At 43.1% G+C, this 22,913-nt stretch overlaps 1 protein-coding gene across 1 annotated transcript; it reads right to left on the minus strand.

The window, feature by feature from the left end:
- Window positions 1–6,621: 6,621 nt before the first annotated feature.
- Window positions 6,622–9,569, minus strand: tob1b (transducer of ERBB2, 1b). The gene is made up of 2 exons (XM_053865399.1): window positions 9,402–9,569; window positions 6,622–8,736 (listed from the first exon to the last, which is right to left on the minus strand). The coding sequence occupies exon 2, from the start codon at window positions 8,632–8,634 to the stop codon at window positions 7,639–7,641; it is 996 nt and encodes a 331-aa protein (XP_053721374.1). The 5' UTR covers window positions 8,635–8,736; window positions 9,402–9,569; the 3' UTR covers window positions 6,622–7,638.
- Between the last annotated feature and the right edge of the window lie 13,344 nt (window positions 9,570–22,913).

Genomic DNA, 22,913 nt, shown 5'->3' on the forward strand with positions numbered 1-22,913 from the left:
GAACCCCGACCGCGCCACAGATGTGAATCTTTCCACTCCGTCTTGACCTCTCTCGGAATATTGTGTAGGACATCAGAATGGCATTCACTCTCTGGGCTGGTGAAATATTTATAGCTTCAGAAAGCACGTTCTTCATCCTTGCTGAAGGGAATTCTGACTGCGCCAGAGCTTCTTTGATCCAAACCTGGGGGAAAAAAAAAACCCGATGTTTTTGCTCCCTATTTAACTTTGAAGATCAAAAACTCACAGGTTCTTTTCAAAATAATGACTGTCAGATTCCTAGAAATAATGGCATGATACATTAGCGAGGCATAGAAAGCACATTTGCAGCGTGGATTAGGAATGGTAAAGGTTGTGTGCAGAATTAGCTGCTTCTTTAGATTACAGCATGTCAATGAGTTGCAAAAATATTGCTTATTAATGCGATATCCTTTGTTGTTAATGATGCTGGAGATAGATGTTGCTTCTTATTGATCAATGAAAACTGAACAGCAACACAACTGAGACAGTGGGAAGTGTTGCAGAAGCCCTTTGGCGTCATCTTTGTCCACTGTTTCAGTGTGGTTTGGGTGATGTGAATTTAACCCACTTGCTTGTGCACGTCATGAGGTTGTTTCTCACAGTTACAGTTCTGGCACGACTCTAATCCACTGTTTATAATGCTGAGTTGTACAACGTAACCATCTATGTTGGCCAAAATACAAAGACAAGGCAGTGCGTGTGAGTGCTTGTTTATACTGCCTCGTGGGGACCAACTCTTGACAAAGCCTTATCCTTGTCTTTGTCCCCGCAGGTCCAAACCTCAATTTGTGCATGAATACTTCAAAATAACAAATAACTGGGTTTCAGTTTGGTTCAGAGTCCTGGTGAAAGTTATCCATGTGTTTTGGAGGGTTAAGTTAAGGGTGAGTGGCTGGGGAAAGGGTTATGGCAATGAGAAACCTCACAATGTCCCCACAGGGATAGCAATACAAACATGTGTGTGAGTGTGAGGATGTAGGTTTCCATTTTGTTTTGCTCTATTATGTCGAAATAAATAAATACAAAGCAGCTGCAAATAAAGATGATTGTAAAGTTTGACACTATTTGCATAAAAGATTTCAATCTGATTCTAGCTACAGTGGTGTTTTACATTGACTGCGCCCATAATAAAGTGGAGTGAAACTGAAATATACACATTAAGAATATGCTTATTAGTATAAGCAGCCTGCACAAGAGATACATGTTCAGTCAGTCACCTAAACTGAAAACGTTTGTCTTGTATTTTCATAGTGAAATTGACCCCCTGGACCGTGAATCCCTTTTTGCATCGCGCCTCACACGTGCTCTGCCTTTCTCTCTCTAGCGTCATGCTAATAATTGATATTGTTCAGCGTTTGTTGGGGACTTCAGCTCAGCTTTAAACTGCACTGACGCTGATGTTGATGATTATGCTGCCTGGTGCTCAGGTAAATGCGTTGAAGAGCCTCTGAGCTTTTGAGTCTGCAGATTCAGTGACAGAGAGCGTGCTTGTGTCCACTTCTAATAATAGGACGTGGGCTGCTTCCAACTCACCTTGATGCTGCATTTAGACCCAAGAGTCTCGGCGGGACACGCTGGAGACCTTCCGCGTGATCTCACAGGGTTTCAAGGTTTGCTTCGCTTGACGTACTATCTTGTGTTCTGTATCAATTATGGTCACTATCACAGTTGTTGCCATGGGCTGGAGGTGTCCTGGTGTGGGGGTGTGCAGCCTTATCTCTGCGGTGCAGAGGAAAGAAAACAGTTGCGCACAAACACATTAGAGAGCAGCCGGTGCTCGGGCATTCTATTATTAGTGCAAAGCTTTATGGTCACAGAGAATCACGGAGATGAAATTACATGGTGGGGGATCATCATACAGGAGAAACTTCCTGGACGATGGGGAGAGGGATGAGACCTGGATAAACAAAGAGGATGTAATAAAGTTGTCCCCAAACACGCTGCTGACCTTTCTTTCATTTTATTCTGTTTGTCCAACTAGAGTCGGGGGTGTTGGGCTTCTTCCCCCCATGCAATATATAAGATGATCCTTGTTATTTCACTTGCTTTCAAGCAGCCAAGTCAAAGTTACGAGGTGTGCTTCAGTCGGACCATCCTTTCCCATCATGATGAAAATATGAAACCTCACCTCACAGCAAGAGGGTCCCAGGGTCCACCCCAGCTCAATACAACTCTGGGACTTGTGTCTTTACTGAATGCCACTCTGGTTTCCTCCCAGAGCCCAAAACATACCAAGGTTAAATAATGACCAGGTATTGTCTGAGGGTGGGAGTGTGTGTCATCGACTGATGACTAGTCCAGGGGGTCCACAAGTTACAATAAATGTGGAATACATACATTGATCAAGGAGAACATAATGCTCATTAAGCTACACCCATATACCCATATTTATTTTTTTTGAGACTCATCAATTTGGATAAAATAAATAAATAAATAAATATGAGTTTGGAATGCATGGTCATTTGGAAGCCATTTTTGACAACCATCCATTTGCCAGCAAGGCTTTGGTTTTCTGTCCATTTGTCCATTCCACTGGTGTCAATAACACGACTGAGTCAGTGTTCAATTTTAGGCCAAAAACATCCTGCTGGCTTTGGTGTTGTTCTCTCCTGAGATCTAATGCTATCCAGCAGTTTTGTTAAAATAAGGTAAGGTAACTGAGTTTGAGTTCCCAGATTGTCTCCAGTGAAAGGGAGGTTGCATTTGTCATGGTCACTCACCGTGAGCAAAACTCACTTCAGTCGAGTAGTAGGGATGCCATCATTCTCAAACTAGTGAGTAAATATCTGAGGCGAAATAAATGGAATTGAAAGTGAATATATTTGCTTTCATTTAAATGTATTTCCATTCATATTTACTAGGGGTGTGACAGTACATGGACTAGGACACCCTTAATATTTATGCATTTATTCCCAAAGGATGTGCCATACTGGGCCACTTGGTGGAGTTCAAACTGAGTACATGAAGACCCTTATATTGGAATATGACAGTTTTGGAGGCTTACATCTGCATCCACTCCTGGATCAGCCTGATGAAAGATCCTCAAATTCAAGTCAGTTATATCCATAGTGGTGGAGATAAAAGGGAGACCAAACATCCCCACTGTGGTTTGGGATCATTTTTGAATGGGCCCCTCCTCCCGCTGTCTAACTGTGACGTCTCCAGATAAACTGTGAGGGGTTAAATGGTCTGGAAAGCATCTGCAGCACATCCCCGGCTCTCCACCTCTCTGCCTTCATTACAAGGTGAAGGAATTGTGTTGTCATGGCTACATTCTGGCTGACTGTCGTCATTGTGCCCGTCTCCTCCTCCTCCTCATGCCTGTGACATGAGCGCTCCGACTCTCCAATCGTCTGTCCTCCTCCTGTGTTACATCAGAGCCAGCGCTGATGCATGACAGAATTGTTCCACGCTGTATTTGTATACACGTCCTTGCTGCGAGTCAGCTGCGTGGGTGTGGGAGGCGAGGATTCTCCTCCAGTGACGCAGAAACCCTGCAAAGGTCTATTTTTAAACCCGCTGAAGTGTGAAACACCCTTACAATGCTGCAACCTTCAGCGGTGACTCCAACTGAACACACTGCCGGGCTTCTGTCCTTCAGGGTTTGCGGTGAATCGACGCGACCCCTACCTGTACTCAAAAGGAAACTGAGGCTCCTATATGGTGTTCTCACTAAGGACCTATCGAACTTGATGGATCGACGCCGCTCAGTCAGGTTGACGCCTGCAGGTAGAATGCTGATGGAATGTATGGTGTCCATTGGTCAGGGACAACACCAAATCGTGTCTGTGCTTCAGCCACAGAAAGGTTAACTGTTGGACGGGACAACGCAGCTCTTTGTTCCCAGAGTCAGCTAACAAGCTTTGGTCCTCCATGACCTTCCTAGCTACTTCTTCTCTGGGATTACCTTGTAGTCTGCATTTTTCCTCTGAGCACTGAGACAGCCTGCGCACCATATTAGCCAAGTATCAGCAATAAAAGACGGCTGTTCTCCTCCTAACCAAACAGAAGGCTTTCGCTATGGCTGTGTTCTTGTACATGTGAGAGACTGAACGTTTGGATCCTGTTAATGTGACGGAATCTCTGACCTCCAGCTTTGGAAATGTTGCAGCCATTCTGAACATTCCACACTCACACATGTTCATCAAGACTCTTGCTGAACCACGTCAGCAGCCCAAGTCGAAGAGTTCATGGCAGCGGAGCAGGCCTTCAAAGCTGTGATTTATTAGAGTGACTTACAAGAGACAACAATGTGGTGTCCTTGAGAAAAAATGGTTCTTTGCTCAGTCATTTTCTCTCCATCTTTACGGGGACTTGATCTGCTACATGAGCCGTTGGTGGAAATGTACTCCAATCCAATATTTTGTTCAATAAACTAACTCTATTGTACCACTATAATAACATTTTATTTACCATGCACACATTCAGTTTAAGATGGAGTTCATTCTTCTCTACATTGAAGGTCATATTGTCCGTGCCATGCAGGCACTAACTTAACAAAATGTGCAGGCACAAGCCCACAACCACCACACTGCCACTACAGCATAAATTTTGTTTTCCGCTTCTTGTTTTTTTTTGTTGCATTTCAGGTCATAATATGTGTAATATGTGTACATTACCTAAATCAGCATACATACATAGGTACATCAGTAGTAACTTGACAACACAAAAGTATAGTGTATGACTCGCTCCCCTCTGGACTTTGGTAGGAGATGTTTCACAAAAACGTCCTCAGCTGATATCAACTCCCGTAGTTGTAGTTCAGTGCTGTATCATGTGGGCAGAACATAATGTTCCAAGAGATAGTTTCGTATTTGCATTGTTCCGCGGAACAAATATCCTGCTACAGTAGCTAAAAAAACGTGTTTTATAATCATAACAAAGGGAGTCAACACATCACCCAGGGAGGTTTGGTGTCAGCCAGACGTGCTGCATTCATTCCGCCTCATCAGTTACAACAATGTTTTCTATTGTCTGTTAGTCATGTTGGCGTTGCAAAAATGCAACCCTGGTTACATGTATTGGATTCTGGGATCATGCCCAGACATGTTGACCAGAAGGAGTCACTTTGGTTTTCCCCTCTTGACAGAGAGCCGGCTATAGAAACTGAACAATCTATGACATTATCCATGTGGAGTGGTATTCATGTGACATTTGCAACGTGACCACACAACCCAGTGCGCACAAAAATAGAGGTAGACAAAGTGAAATGAAGATTTTTATGGCAACAGTGAAGGGCATGCCATGCTTATATAGTGGGCATTGTTAATTGCTTGCTATAATAGTTCTGGTGCTTGAGTTCATTGACACAAATTCATTTTAAAACACAGTTGAATGTTGTTTTATCATTGAATTTCACGGCGGGTGTGTCTTGCTGGATGGCATAAAGGGGTGTGTCCTCCCTCATGAGCTGAGCCAGAAGGCCCAGCTTTCTCACGGCTTATTTTCCAACTGCATTCAAGGTCACAGGTAGAAATACACTGAACTCCGAAAGGAGAAGTGGCTCTCCTGAGCAGGGGGTTGGGTGATGGGCTCGGCACAGGCCGGCAGAACAAGGAGTCTAAATCATCCCGTGAGGGTGTTAACCGGTCACCTTTATGAGCATGCTCAGCCTGGTTACCTGGCAACCCAGATAAGATGAAATGCAAATGAATGAGCAGAAGCGAAAGAGCACTGCAACAGTCAGACGAGGACAACACTTTGAGCTTGTCAACCGACAAAGTCATTCTGTACATAAGCGTCTACATCTGCTATGACGACGGTGACAGGATCAGAAGTATCTGCTGTGAACTCTCTCAAGAGTATTCAGGGTAAATTACAAAGAAGGGAGTTGGTTGTTTACAGAAACACACCTGAGATGTCAATTCATGACTCCTGTGTTTGTCTGATTCAGGTCACATGACCAAGAAACCGGATCACACTCCAAAAACCTGATGCGCAACTTATGCGTCACGGCCTTAATCCAGAAGCCATGGTACAAGTTTGTAATATTTTTGGAGATGTTTTTTTCCGACAGCACAGCAGAATTCAGGGCGATAGGTGTGACTGCCACTCACTGCCGTAATTATCGACTTTCCTCTCCACTCTGGTGACAGAGTGGCCACATTGAGGAAGTTTATTCAAACCTTCTGCTGTTTCAATGAGTGACGTTAGGACACAGTTTATAGCCCCGTTTCACACCTCGAGTGTGTTAAATCAGCAAATGTAGGTTCTGTAAATAGCTGCACGCCTCAGGAAGTTAAGATGGTAAACAGAAAGATGCAGGTTTGATCTAGGGATTTTAACTGCAGCCTACAGGCACAAACTATCGTTGACTGGCCATAAAGTTCTCGCGTCCCAGAGGGATAAAAGATTCCACTCATGGTGTTGACTCCCTGGAGTCATTAGAGCTCTCTGGAAGGCCACGGCACGCTCTGTGTCAAGTGTGCAAGAGCTCCAGGGACCCGCAGGTGAGTTGCCACATAGAAGACCGCACTCATGTCACGCAGGACTAAATCCCACTGTGTGACCTCACTCATCTTCAGCTCTGGAAGACCTTACACAACCAGTCTGTGGCAGGATAAACCTGCCCTATCCACCAGAGAAATGAAAGCCAGCTCATCATGTTCAACTGTAGTTTATTTTTATTAAAAAGAGCAGGGTGCAAATATGAAATTAAAAAAAATAAAGACAAGCATATCATTTGTAAGCATTTAATACAAACTTAACAATATAAACTATTTCAGTCCCTCTTGACATGTAAGACACTGACCCAAAATATTTTGTTATACCTTATCAAGTATTGCACAATGTAGGTACAAAATTAATATTCATACGATTACATTTTGTCCGTAGTATAGCAAAATCTTAACAGAAAATACAATTCATCTCTCAGCAAATAAAGAAAATATTCCTACACTTTGAGTTCCACCACTAAAGGAATATTCTGTACACAATCTTTAGAATATTATTTCTCTTTTAAAGATGAATTCTTCAACATGTTTCTTTAAAAAAATAACAAAACGAGGAAAAGCTGCTGCAGCCATCACAGATCACTGGAGTAGTAAAAAGATAGAAATGCAACACCATGTCATTTAAACAATATATACTCTGATATATTACAAACTCTGTACTAAATTAAATTATACGATTAGAAAAGTAACCCCTCTTAGTAGTAGTGCCAATTCATAAAAACCAGCCTCGTCTTACCGCCTGTAAAATACTGTAGGAGGCCAAAACTCGAAGACATTCGTCTTCACTTTTTTTTCCCCATTTTTTTTTGAGAATTTTCCAACGTAGTAAAAAAATTGTGCTTGGTTGGCAAAAAGGAAAAAGAAAAACAATAACGCATGTTATTTTGATGTAACCGAGCTGGGACGTGTTTGTACAAAAAGCTTTCAAACGGCCAGAGCACCCTGGGGCACATGCGTTCAACTGACCAGACATCATGTGTGACGACGCTTAGTCCCCCGGTCCGCTGTGAAGGTAGACACACCGCGAGCTCTACAGCTAAGCTGTCGGAAGCTTGACCAGTCAGTTACCGTGGATCTGTCGATGTCCCGCTGTTGAATGTGAGTGGTTTGTTTTTCCCTTCTCTTTGAGCCACCATCATTCATAAATAGCGTCTCCATGGTGAGTTTAGTTTGCCATCACTGGCTGGAATTGCTGGTTTGAATACTGCATGTTGCTCAGGCTGAAGTTGAGGCCATCCATGAGGGACTTATCGTTGAGGCTTCCGTATGCTGCGAACATGTCGAAGGCATTGCTGTACGGCAGAGAGCTGAGTCCCAGGGAGTTGTCGGCGGGGAAGGTGGCTCCTGGGCTAGCCTGGCCCTGCAGGCTGGGGAAAACAAACTCCTTGGCATTGGGGGAGAGGGCCGACGCCTTCTGCTGCTGACCCAGGCCCAGCCCGTACAGTGAGTGCATGGAAGTGGAGATGGCTTTCTGCTTCAGTAAGGTGTTGACATTCAGACCCAGGTTGTTGGTCGGGGACGTGCGGGCCACCTTGCTGCTACTCGCACCGTTAGCATTGTTGCTCCGGCCACTGGTCTTCATCTTAGTGGAGCCGAATTTGGTTGCGGCAAAGGTGGCAGTGGTAAAAGTTAAAGGCTGGGCGGAGCGAGGCATGAAGGAGGGGCTAACTGCAGCAGACTGCCCAAACGGAGGGGAGGGGGAGCTGGACTCGGAGGAGCCCCCAACAGGATCGCTGATGGGCATGAAGACTTGGGCTTCTGGATTAAAGCTGTTCTTGATCTCCTTGTCCAGATCGGATCCATTCTCATTGTTATCATCCACGTATAGCACCTTGACCGCTCCCTTCTCGCCGATCTGATAGGAAACCTCAAAAGGGTCGATCCACACGCTGAGGTCCTGAGGGAGGTTGTTCTTGACATCCTCAATGTCAAGGCCGCTTTCTTTGGCCGCCTGCTCCACCACCAGATCCACTTTCTCCCCTACGTGAATGCACCTGAACCCTGAGCCTTTGTATGGCTTGTCCGGATACCAGTGGCCTTCATACTTCTTCTTCAGCTGCCGCTCCAGCTCTTCCCCAAAAATATTGACACGCCGCCGAGGGAGTTTGTTGTACAAATACGAGATAATAAAGTTGAGTGCTACTTGGATTTCAAGCTGCATAGCTGCTTCGTTGGCGACGATTCGAGTGCTGCAAGAATCTCCACAGTGATAAAACCTGGCTGATCGAGCGCTTGTGTCCTTTCTAGTCGTGTGAGTTGGATCCTAAAAGAAGGAGGAAAAACACATTTATGGTTAGCATATTTTCAGATGCAGACTCGCAGGCTCTGCTGCAGCTCAGCTGAACAAGATCAACAGATATAAATACACGCTGGACACTGACTCACAGACGTTGTCAGCAGTGTGTGTGTGTGTGTGTGTGTGTGTGTGTGTTCCCTGGCGGGGGTGTGACAGATCACCGGGGGCTGACCTCGGTTGTCAATAGCCACCAGGATTTCTCATTTGCATGGTCAGCCACAGCCTAAGAGATTTGCATGTTTCCGTGTATCGAAAACGGCGGTTACATAATCACCTTTCACGTTTGATCCCGGACAGGAAACCCCCTCTGGGGTCGCCAACACGCAGAACAGTAACGCCATCGATCGAGGCGAGGAGTCGCAAAAGTGACGTCCACTGCACTGAAACGATGCTAACTGGTGTAGCATTCTCGACGTTAATATGTAGCTCAGTCAGCTGGTTATCAGTCAAGTGCTGATAAGGCGTCAGCCCAGCTAAAGATACGGAGACACGATGACGACGCTGAATTGACAACGTCAACTATGTTTTCAGCATTTATTCGCTTTTTTTCGACGACTTAACCCGCACAGCAGCTGTTCCGAGTTCAACGCTGAGGATACATCGACGCTCGACTGACATTCGAAGAGACTTACATGGAAATGGACAGCAGTGTGCAGCAGCTGTCTCTCGTCTGCCTTTTTTGTTCCGGGTGCTTGTTGTTTCGGTGCGTGTCGAGCTTCCACCCAGGTCCAGCAGCTCGCTCAGGTCCTCCCAACAGCCGGGGAGACTTTACAACTGGCCTCGAACCTTGAGCTCTAATTTTTATAAGGACACTCCTCCGCCACGGAGGCGAGGAGGCGGTGATGCGGCTCGCAGGGGTCAACACCCGGTAACTCGTTCCCATTGGTCAAACGGACACACGTCACGAACCACGACTCCTCCTCGATTTGTGATTGGTTGCTGGCGCGCTCAATCGACCGCAGCCTTCTATTTACGGTAGTGGCTTCGCCTTTCCATCAGGCTCGGACTATTTCGCTGGGACTGATTTAGTCCTTTCAATGTCTTTCACCTTCAATGGGATGAAATGAGTTGACATTAAAACCCTGCACCGATCTGCGCGTAAATGAAAGAGGAGCCTGTTTGTTGTCTTTGTCCTACTGACCACAGTGATTTGCTCAGGCATGGCTGACCACAAACCAACACTCTGCGTTACAGCGTGCATGGTTACGTGATGGTAGATCACGGACGCACGTTTGATTCACTCCCCGCTCTCCTCCGCGGACACATTTGCACAGGGACGCACCTGTCACAACCAGTGTGCTGGTGCTTCACATTGTGACGTTTGGATTTCCTGAAGCCAGCTGAATCAGGAGTTGCTCTTGCTGACTTTGGTGAAGCGGCACGCGTTCTCCTTTCCGTCAACTAAACAAACCGTGCGTGTGAAACCTGTGTTTCCACCGCGCCACTGTCAGATATTGCGGCTTTGTTTTTAGGCACAATGGGAGACGGCTGCTTGTTAATAGCGGCTGTGTCACGCCGGGCCCTAAGGTCTCTCCTGTCAAGCCGGTTCTTACCTAAAATGGGCTCATGCTCCATGTTTGCACAATAAATACGATACCACTAGAATTTTACAGCTGGGAGAGAGCTGTGACAGGCAGGGCAGGGAACACAGCGACATCAAATAATGTACAACTTCACAAATCCAAAGACATTTGTTGTTGTTGTTAGGTACGTTAATGTTGAACGTTCCCCACTGTAAATGAAATCTTAATCTTCTGTAGTTTTTCTTGACACTTGATTCCGACATGTTCAGTCACGATATAAAGCAACCGCATATGGGTTGTTTTGTGAAATCATTTCTGTTCTAGCACACCTAAATATCATTATTATTGACAGTATAAGGCAATCACGGTGTGGTAAATGACAGTTCTGACATCTGTTTTGATTTGAGCAGAGAACAAAAGCAAAATTTGAAAAACTCCACCTTGGTCCTGTCAAACCTAAACATCAAGTGTCCATCAGTGATGTTGCGCTAAACCATATTTTGCTTCTCTTTTATCATTCACAACCTGTTATGAAACGCACTCCGCCGACAGCTTGAGAGCTGCAGGAAACTCCTCCTCCAGATTGAAGCTCCACATGGGTGAGAGATGAATCCCTACCGTCGTGGAGGATCGTATGCGACGAACACAATATAAACAAAGTCCTTGGCGACGCACCAAGTCCGTCAGAGGAGGGTACAGCGCTTGTTTTCTGTTCTGTTTTGGGGAAACTATGAGTTCTGACACTGTAGGTAGCGTAATACCAAAGAACTGTTGGTGCTATTCCAACTATTTCAGCTCCCTCCTGCATTGTCTACTTAGTAAGTGAGTGTTAGGTTTGGCCAGTGAGGTGGAATAATAGAACCACCCCGAGTGTAACAATGACTTGTTTGTTATTCACCAGAGCAGTATGGATGTTGTGCTCAGGAGAAATTTCCTGCTGTTGTTGAGAGCCGGACTGGCGGAGACCCAGAGGACAGCACGGCACTAGGAAGTAAGATGAGCATGACTCATGCAAATATTAAGTGAAGGCATTCCTTTAACTATTCTCTGCGGTTCCCGTCTGGTCCTCCCTGAGCTCAGAAACACTCTCTTACCACCTTCAGCGCAAGTTAATAAAGAAAACTAGTTTCTAATTGTTGGTTATATTCGAGTGTGGATGTCACATGATCTAAAAATCTGATAATTCTGAAGTTTGAATAATCGCTGCCTTGGAATTCCCCCTCCTCTCTGAAGGTGTCAAGGGATGAGGTTGCAGAAAAACAAATCGCCAGGAACAGAAAGCATGAAGACATGTAGATGAACGATCCTCCTTCCAGCTTGAGAAATGAAGCCCTCCAGTTGATCACCTGGAGCCCGTCACTCTTTCAGTAGCTTCCCATGTGTCAGTTCTCCATTGCACAAGCAATGGAGATCAAAACTTACTATATATAAATGAATTGAGAGCGGATGGAGAGATGAGACTTTCCAAAAGTTTTCAGACGTCATCAACTGTCGCCTGCTGAAGACGAAGGTCAGTTTGATATCAAGGATAGATGTTTACACTGCAGCCATTGTAGGTGCTGCATGAGATCAGCGTTTCCTTCAGCCACTCTCCCCTTCTAACCAGAATTAAAAAAGATCAAATATTTGTGTCAAAACAATTCATTGAGCTCAGATGAGTGGCAGCCTTTTCATGATATCGGGCAGCTGTCCATTCCATTCGACATGCTTCCATCATACTCACTTTCAATACGTCCACGGACCTTTGAAGATTTCATATTGTGATATGATGAATGTGCCACTACCTGTTTGCTTACTAAGGTGGAAAAAGATTGTTTTGTTTTTTTGTTGTGTTCCTGCCCGGTGTCTTCTGGGGAATTCACATTGGATTAGCCTCATTTTTCATTTGGTACAGATGTGATGAGAAGGAATTGAGTTTGGTCAAGGATGGAAAGGACGTTTTCACCTGAGAATCAAATAATAAAAAGTTTTATTTGACCACAGGCAAGGGACTATATTATTATGACCACCTTTTTTTTTTTAATACGCATTCCCTTTCAATAATGGGTTTGTGAACCAGATGAGTTTGGGTGTGCGATGAGAATTTTTTTCAAATTAATTTCAAGGCTGTGGTTGTCCCAATAAAAAATATGATTTTCATGTTGTAATTCAGGGAATAGGTGACTGTACTATCTATCTAATGATGTTTCAGTTTTGAATTGTTTTCCATACTGTAACTATCCATGCAAATGCTATTAGACAGTAACAGATAAAACATTTAAAAGAAAATTGAAATAAATTTTGTTCACAGGCTATACAGCTCAGGAGTTACTCCACTACTACGTCTTGAATTTATAAGTATCGGGTAAAAATCAAGTTGGCAGTTTATGCCCCAAACTCATACAAGTAACATCCGATTTACAACCTGCCCGTTTAAAAAAAATTTTTTAAATTCAATGTCTGGCACCGCAGCACGTAGCTGCCCGGCAGAAAAAAGCGTGCACTAAAATAAATACTTTGATGTGTATTACTTTCAAAAAATGTTAATGAAAATGTTTGTTACGTGATATAGTTGTTTAAGGGGGACAAAAAAACAGGCTCCACATGGCTTGGCTGTCTTGAGTGAAAACACCAATGCTTATAAACCCTCCTTGTGTATGTGAGTCAGGTTTGCACCAAATTAAAAACCCCAAACATCGCAGCACCACATCTGATGAGTTAAGAAACCCCACTGCGTCTGGAAATAACACTCTCCGGCTCCACTGCTTTGTGCAGATAAATGCAAGCTCTGCTCCATTATAGAGCTGCATTCCCAACAAATGGCTTGTAAATCACGCTTAAACTCAGGTGTTGATATCCTTCACAGGAGAATTTGCAGTGCTCCAGTAGAAATGCATCTTTCTCTGGTGAAAATGAGGAGACTCAATTAGTATTCATGGTGTTCCTGTGGTGATAGTGATCTGAGATTGCCCTGCAGACCGGTTCGTATAGCTGCGCTCCAGAACCTGCTTGATTCTTCTTCTTCGTTTTTGGAACTGGATCCGATGAAAGAATAGAAATAGATTCCACCTCATTCTGCTGTTTAGCGTTGATAACAGACTCACAGGCACAAAGTGCTTCTTCCTCTGGAGGTCATTGACAAGCTCCATTGTCGATTTAAAGAACCCCTGTTCCTTCACACCAGGAGAGTCAGTGGTGCAGTAATGTTGCCCCCCATGAACAGCTGCATGCCGTACGCAGGTTGACACAACGTTCAGCAGCTTTCATGTCGGGGGATTATGTGCAGCATGCTGGGTGCTGTGTCACGACTCATCCAAGGCTAGAACAGAACACGGCCGCATTAAGCTGCATAACGCCGCCACGGCACAGATGTTTTTTTTTAAAGCTCAAGACACACAGATGGAAAGCCCTCGCAGTCAGATCGACTCAAGAAATTCAATTACACTTCCAAATGAACAGCCGCTGCTCGTGGACAGGATGGGTCTTAGAGTGAGAGCCATCCATTGCCACGAGGATGTGTCACACTTCCATGAATACTGAATGAATGAGCTACAGTTGGCAGGCTGTGCCTGTCATTGGGATTTGTGTTTTTATTAGCCACCAGGATGTCTGCACCTCCTCTGATTGGAGGAACTCATTGAACTCTCTTCTAATTATTTCTCTTTTACGATGGTGATGTCACATTTGGCGGTGGTTTAAAGACCGAAATTACTCATTTCAAATGTCACCCAGCTGAGGACATGTATTGTGGTTTAAGGGGTCTGCAAAGAGTAATAAGAAAAGAGACATTTTCTTTGACATTTCAGCTTCAACTCACAGCCAGGTTACAAAACCTGAAATAAATACTACAGCACTCAAGCAAAATACAAGGTCGCTATAAAATTTGGTGTCAAACAAAGTCAAATATTTATTGTTTTTTTTGTTTTGTTTTTGTTTTACTGTAATTACTTCTTTTGTGCAGGGGTTAATTTACTTTCAGTGCAACATTTAAAAAAAATAGCATGTGCCTCATTTTGTAGCAAAGACCTATAATAAAAAAAGAATAACATATGCATTGTTGTATTACAAAACATTTTTAATCTCAGTGTCAGGTGTCCTACATTGAATTTCTTTCTGTTGTTGTTTCTTCCTTATAACCCCTGTAATATAATTTTTCCACAGCACAATTAAAGGTGTCAGAATTTAAACCTTATTTTCAAAGCTGTATTGCTAAATACAGCTTTTAGTGCTTTTGGGGGGGCTGTTGTTTAGATCAAAACCAGAACCAAATGTCCAGCTCTGAAACTGTGACACTGATAACGCTGGCTACAACTGCTCCATTCGCAGTCATTCTTCTAACCGAGTCATATTTGATTGGTTGTTAAGGAGTCAATGAAAAACCAGGTGGCTCGGTCAATTTTCAAACTAAGACGCTCCGTTATGTTTGGTCTTTGACATGTTGGGGTGAACTCACCTCTTGCTCTTGTTTCATGTCAACATCACGCTGCCTCTTTGCCTTTTTAAATAGGGGGGCTGCAGCTGTAGCAGGCTTCAGTTTGCCATACCCTCACACTCACTGGCAGAAAACTGCTCTGTGATAGAGATACAATATGCTCATGTCGCAATTAGGAATTGTACTCTCACCAACCCACCAGAAGAATGCACAAGCACAGGGGTTGGCAATTACATTTTCTGTGGGGCCACAATTTGTGAATGTTGTCGTCAAGGCAAAAGGACAGAGGAAATCTGCCCTTGAATCTCGGTCTGTCTTCAATTGAGTTTGAGTTTTCGTGCAGAAATAGCAGAGAAAAAAGTGAAATTATTGAAAGATTCTCAATATAAGTCGCAAATATTAGATCATCTTGGCTTCAGAACTATGTTTTAAACATCTAAATGGGAGTGCAAAAGAGACAAGAAGTACTGCTAAAATGAGCACTACTTATTAAAAGAATTCAATGCGACCTAGCTGATACAACTATCAATGGAGGAAGAAAATAAAGAGATAAGTAAAGAGTTATATTTAGAATCCAAATTGGTATACATCATGAAAATGAGTACAATTTCATTTATAGGAATACAAGGGCCACATTTGGCCCCTGAGCCGCACTTGGCCCACGTCTGCTTTAAGGTTGGCACAGACAGGTGTTCCATCCATCTGAGACTTCGGAGAGGAGCTGCTGCTCATCTGGAGTCATGAGAGAGAGAGTCTTGAAAACTAACCCTGTGAATCATCATTGAATATGAGGCAAAATGCTTCAGACTGCTTTCGTTCACTTGAACTCCAAGAAAATTGCTCTTGGCTTCCAGCTTTCAATTCTGTTTGCCAAAACTGGTGTTGCGTTGTCATGACAACCATTTCTAACACGTGAGAGTAACACTCAGGTGCTGTTTTTTTTCTGATCACAAAGGTTAAGGGTTTGCAGCAGCAGATTAAAAGATGTTGTGAAAGGTCACTCCAACATCAACGAACGAGTGACACGAAAATACATTTGATTTTCGCCCGCAGTCTGTGTGTATCCTTCAGCAGAACCAGCAGTTCTCATTGGGGGAGCTGACGCAGGCCAGTCGCAGGAGCAAGTGGAGCCATATTTCGCTGATGGATGTCTTTTGATAGAACGAGAGAAACGTGATAGGCCGGGAGAAAAGAGTATCAGAATGGCAGGAAAGGGCAGAAAAACACGAGTATAGAGGGCTGATGAAATGAAACACATACTCCATCAAATGATGCTCATGCTAGCAAGTGTGAGGGCGACCAAAGCTGCTGATCCTCGCATTATCCAGGACCACTTGTCAATGAACCAATGGTGGATGTCAGCCACAGAGAGGAAGGTATTTTCCAGAGAAGAGAGATTCAACATGATAATTTACCCAGAATTGGGGGTAGCTGAAGGCAAAACAGCAATTTGGTGTCATTAATATGTTACGTACTTATGAACCAAGGGAGGAAACTGGAAAAACTTAAGGTATACACGCCCCACAGTTATATTCTTCTGTGACCTGACAAGTTTGGCCAAAGCCACACGGGGCACTGACCATCTGGACCAGACAGAGAGAAACACTCCAGCCTGCTGTGGAGGATAAATTGAAGAGAAGTAGTGAGAAAGTACACAAGATTTTTATTCAGTAATTTATTATACTATTTTTAAAAGTTAATTATGAACTGATGCTTTCACTACAGTTTCAAAAAAAGTTGTATAGAAGTTGCTGTTGATATATGTGTCTACTAAATGGTACACGTGTGATTTACTAAGACTGTGCGCACAGTTGAAAACAGGTTGAAAAAAAATGTTGAAGACACAGATTCAAATCAGAAATCGCAGAGAATCTCAAACACCTGATGTCACCTGACGCTGCACAGGAGCAAAGAGAGGGCTACCACCAGATTGATTCTTGAACTCTGCTTGTGTCCTAAAGTCAAATCCAACAAAAATAAAAGGATCATTAATACCGGCATTTCAAAGTTTCAGGCCAGACTCGGACACGGCCCAGATTGGTTTTGGAATGTGTGGCCACCCTAATCACATGGCATCAGTAAGTAGACATCAGTCAATCGTTCATCCTCACTGAACTGTAACATTTGTCGGCCACACCTCCTTCAGCATGGAGAGAGCCACAGCCTTTTGAGAATGCATTCAGGCAGGGTCACTTAGAACTGCATTCTAACTTGTGTAGCTTGCAGCCAGCAACACTTGCATCAGTCAGGCAGCACAGGAATGAGGGATGATAAAGAATCACATGGCATCTAGAATGTGCTTTATGCCTTGAAGGCTCAGGACTCGACCTGCACTTGGCATGTGATCTGCGATCAGATTGAGATATAGTGAGGTTTGAGCAGCGCCGGCTCATCTTGTCCCTTTAGGGCTGTATCACTCACAAAACAATGTGCTGAGCATTAGCCTTATTTATTAACGCAGCGTCCGTCATGAAAAGTGCAGACTGGGTTCTTCTCACAGCAATACTTGGTATGTAATAACAGTTTGAGACAGGCCTCGTCCTAATCCAGACTTTCCTTCAGCAGCATTTTTCGACTCAACAAATCCAACCTCGCACTCGCTTTCCGACAGACCAGCACAAAGGAGCATTTCAGCGCACAGATCCAACAGTTGGGAAATGCTCTGCCTGCTCTCTGAACAGATTAGCTCAACAAATGCTTCTGAAACGTTTCAAGCTTCCTTGACGTAATGAGATTTGTGGTGAAAAGTTTTGCGACAATCTGACCACCTCAACTTCGCCTGTTTTAGTGCCTAGAATTCATGAACCGTTCAGAAATGATTCTAGATCAGAGGTGGACAAATCATTTTCTAGTGGAGCAACTTTGTATCAGGGGGCTGTTTTTATTATTAATTATTTATCATAATAAATATTATTATTCAAGGTTTTAATTTTTATTACATTTTATTTTAAGAGGGACATGCTGGAGAAAAACACAAATGCAATAAATTATATGTATGTTGAAATAAATCTATATTTAAACAAAAAAAAAAAGAGTAAAGGAAATGAAATATTTTTCATAAAATAAAGGAAATTTGAACTATTATAAAAAAAAACAAATATATCCGTGGGCACATTATTATGAAGGCCACAATTCTTAATATGAATTGATGGGTGCATTTATTGTCTTTGGTGTTCTGGTGTCCGGTTATTTGAAGGGCTTTGATTTTGTATCTCTGTATAATTCTTCTCTCTGTTTTATTATTGTTATTATCTTTACATTACTATATCATTCTTATTATCATTATCATTTTATATATATGTTATAAAAACACACATAAGTCATTAAAGACCTGTGGTCAATATATTGAAGCAAGAAACTGAAACTTTCTTTCATTTTACTTTTAGGGTCATTGAGAACAGAAAATGAACAAGCTTTACTTTTAGTATATTTAGAGCTAGTAACACAAAACGTGCGAGCCATTTGCTAGCTGTAAGACACAGTTGTACATCATCAGTGTTCTTGTTTTACAGTTTGATCTCTTGAGGGCCACATGAATACATTCAATTGGCCGTATGTGGTCCTCAGGCCAGAGGTCTGGTCCAGGGTGTCCCCTTAACTCTTGTCCTATACAGCTGTAAAAAACTTCCAGGATAATGAATACATATTTGAAGAAGAAAGAAAAATCACAAACACGACCTGTAATACCTTTTTTAAATATCTGCGTTGAACGTCGAACGCCTGTGCTGCCGGGATGGTTTGCCATTCATATTTAGAAAGCATTCTCCTTCAGTATACAGCGCGTAGCTATGGCAGCAGCAAAACACTGCTGCACTGAGACGTCGTGGGTTTGCTCAGCAGTGTGTTTACTGGGTGGAGGGTCTGCAGACACCACTTATCTGGGACTCCGTCTGAGACGCTTCAGCAAGAATCTCGCAGGGAAGTGACAAGTTATTTCATGTCCATGTGAAAATCCATTACTCACAAATTTGCCCCGATCAAAACCAGAGGTCAAGAAGTGACGGCCCCACTTACAAATGTGCCCTCACCAGGGGATGATGTCATTAGTGTTTTGCTGTGAGCAATGTGATTCTCATGAGTCGGATTTCAAAGCAGAAAATTGAGTCAATTCAAACTTCAAAACCGAAAAGCAACTGCAGCAGCTTTTATTTTCTTAATAGGATGCTACTTCCTGTTTACCATTTTTGCGTTAAAATATTACATTTTTTGCATTATACAAAATACTTTTGAAGTATTCAAATGGTTAAGTTTCATTGCGTCTGTTGTCATGATACTGCGATCATTTTGACTGCATGACTATCATGTATGAAACAAAAATAGTGTGGATTTTTATTAATTCTTTCTTTTATTCTATTTTTCATAAATTGCAACTGTAAACAGTACAGCTGTCCCTGTGGTGGATCATCGAATGAACTCAATCTCTTCAGCTTTAATGGTCGGTCATATTTTTGACCACTTCCACCAGGAGCTGTTAGCCTATCAGGTGGCCCTGCTTCTGACATATTGATGAGCTTCCTCAGTGTGTGTGTGGCCTGCCTCCCCCTACAGTTCTTATCTGCAAGCGAGCAAGGCCATCTGTGCTGGCACAATGTGAGGTCGCTTGAGTCTTTCACAACATGTCTCAAAGCTCTCCCGACCGAATGTTCCTCTACCTGCCTGTGGAGGTCTCACCAACATGAGTCTCTGGACATTCACTATTACAGTAGATATTGTGCTTTGAAATAAACAAAACACCTCACACATGTCACCAGGTCAAATATCAATCCTACTTGCTGTTTGAAGTCACTGTTTTATGAGAAAAGCAAGAGGCTGAATCTTTGGTGTCTGCTTCACTCCAACTCCATAAAACCCATGTGACCTACAATTGTGGCAGAGTGGGATCAGTATATGCCCCAGCATGATCCACACAAATGCTTTCAGTCAGGCACGTCCAGGGACACATGTCGGTATGTATTTGTGGCTCACGACATCATTTCAGGATGTTTATTATTTAGGTGCTGCGGGGGGAAAAAACAACCTCACCGCTCATATTTAACAAACCACTATGCACTGCAACAGTTGAAAGCTCAGATATCATAAGAGTCACAGGTAATCAAATAAACTTGACTTAAAATTTAGTTCAGCCTCCATTTGGGGTTTGTGTTTGTCTCGCTCATTATGCTCTGGCAACATTCAAATCGAGAACCCATTTCAAAACTGTCAGCAAATTTACTTGCAGTAAACACTTCCAGAATGATGTCTGGTTGAGATTTTCCGGCAAAAAGTCTCTCTTTTTTTCTTTGGCACGGACTGGTCCAATAATATCTTGAAACAATTACTGTTTTTAATTAACATGTTATTGTTAACTCTGAGGTTTAATATGTTTTTTGTTTATTTTATTTAGTTTTTTTTATTATTATTGTTTTGTCCATTTTATTATTACAATACACTTGGCTCACATATTCTTGTCAGAATCTGAATTAAGGAAGGACTAAATAGGATGAGGAAAAAAATGCCTGGAATTTTGCTTCGAAGCGGCGAAAATGTTGCTGTGACATTTTCTTTTGGAAATATTATTACAGCTATCATAACTGAGAGCTGCCATGTTGGTTCAATTCTAGAAGGACAGCCAGTCGGTTTCATGTGTCTATAGCCAGTGCTGCAGCCCTTGGAAATGTTTCATTGTGCTTCATATACAGCGTCAGGTGGCACCAGAAACCAGTGAAGGATGAGTTTATTAAAGAATAATAACGTTTGTCTGTCAGCTGCTCCATTTTTCAACTGCAAAACTGCACCACGTGTCGTAAGTATTCACCCGAAAGAGAGTGGGCTAAAACTGCAGCGCTGATAGAAGGTTGTCTCTTTAAAATAAAAGCCTTGCAGCGCTGTGTTGGTCCTGCCAACCTTCCATGTGAGCGTGTGTTGTGTGTGTCTGTGTGTGGTGAGATCCCAGCGCACGTGTGAGCTGGCCCACGTTATCCAGAGAGGAGGGGGGGGGGGAAGAGTGCATGACAGGATACTGGTGAGCTGTCACTGGGTGCTGGAGTCATGTCAGGGGAAGAGAGAGTGACCTTACAGAGCAGGCCTCTAAGCTGATAAATAGATCAGCAGACACACTAACGTACAGCCGTGTTATGATAGATCATTCAGACCTGAACACATCTGCCATATTCACAACAGACCATAAGCAACACAACGATTTGTCATACTGACCTTGAACGCCCACCCACACAGGCGCACACGCAGCGCCGGCTCACACCGCGGTTGTTATGGGTCTGCAGCGAAGGCTACTGGACTCTGTGCCTCAATAATGCATGATTAATTAGTGTGTTCCAAAATAGAGTGAAACCGAGTACATGGTGGAAACTGAAGAGGGGCAACACACACACACACACACACGCACACACACACACACTAGCAGGCACAAATGAGAGACTTTTCCCTTAGTTAAAACACTACAGGGAGCCTCTGTTTTCACATCACCACACATCCTTCCATGAGAACTTTTCTTGGCTTCGTTTTCATGCTTTTTAAAATGTATTTTTTGTTTATTTATGACACATATATTTTGCATGTCAAGGAATATGAGTAGCGGCAGTGATGGCAGCTCGAGTTGTGTCACTTCAAGACATTTGCAACAGAGTAAGATTAGAAAAGTAATACAGATAAAGCAGAAGTTCACACAGCAGAAATTATTCCCAGGTGCTTTTCATGTATTACTACAAATCCAATATCTATAAATGTACTTCCATGATAAATAAACTAGATATGACGAGTAATAGATTTATGTTTCATTCAGTAGTTTTTGTGAGATTGACTTGTCACCGACACGTCTCTGAAACATTACATAAAAATGCAGTATGATATGACATCATCCAGAAAGTTGGTTCTGTTGAATTCCAATGCTAAGTAATGCTGCAGTAAAACTATCTGTAAGTGAATCAAATTCAGAGCAGCGTTGCACCGAGTGAGAACTGGAGCAACACATTTCATGCTGGTATTGGTTGATGTTGATGTCGGTAACACTTGAAGTCTCATTCAGGCATCACCGAATGCTAGCTACTCACACACTCCTCCAGAATGGTTATACATTTTTGTTTTGCAATTCCCACAAAAGTATTGCCCCAAAGCATCTGCCAAGATGAAAAGTGCTTCTGAGATGAGACCAAGGCAGCACAGATGATCGCACTCTCCAACATGCTAGAACTGGAGTGCTGCTGTGGCTGGTTATTTGCTTGGAAAGTTGATCCAAAGTGACACTTCTTTAACTTTAACTGCCGACGATTTCTCGTAGCTGGGGGACATGATCACACAGACGGATGCAGATTAGTACCATCAATATCACAACTCAATGTGAAGGGAGGGGCGGGTACCCGGCTACTGTATATGATGTGTTTGGTTTTCAATGAAGAGCCAGGAGCAGACAGTCCATTTAGCCTGTGACAAGCTCAGGTGTAAACGGCACCACATTTTGCACCAACCCTGGATTAAAACCATGCACTTTCTTTGTCCTGAGTGTATGTGATTTATGTGTACAGTACATTCATTTCTTCTTACAGTCCAAAAGCATACAGAGATGAATTGATGACTCTCAGTCACCGTCCGTATGTCAAATGTATAGAGTCAGCTGTGCCTTTTGTCTGCATTAATCCATCATTTTCAACTCTGTGAACCCGAGTCCCAAAACGGTGCGTCTTGAAAACTCATCTGTACACTGCGACCACTTGAAATACCAAATATTGTTTGCTTCAAAACATGAACATCCTACTGGTGTGAGGCTCATACCGCGAGAGCTGCTGAACTTGTTGGAATGATCAACACAAAACCTACTCTCTCATCATGATGAGCCGCATCATGGACGCACCAGTTCAGAAGCACAAGCTCAACACAGAAACCAGTCAAGTTTAAAATGTCATGTTCTTTCTTGCACATGTGTCGCGTCCTCTCAAGCCTCTCAACTCCACATACAGGTCTGGCATGTGTACTACATCGCTTGTTGTTAGAAACCTGCGACAACTCACTCGCTGTGAACGTACCTCAAGTGTATTCCTTTGAAGAGAAGGAGCAGCAGAACATGAATGAAGACGTGGAAATCTTCATCCAAAAACAATTGCATGGACGCCCACAAGAAACTTTTCAAACACTGTGATTCTCATCTTGAGCTCACTGACATGTTGTATTGGAGCAAAAACAGGACTTCCTTCTTTCTTTACAAGTATTACAAGTATGCT

This window comes from Synchiropus splendidus, chromosome 5, assembly GCF_027744825.2.
Source record: "Synchiropus splendidus isolate RoL2022-P1 chromosome 5, RoL_Sspl_1.0, whole genome shotgun sequence".
Taxonomy (NCBI): Eukaryota; Metazoa; Chordata; class Actinopteri; order Syngnathiformes; family Callionymidae; genus Synchiropus; species Synchiropus splendidus.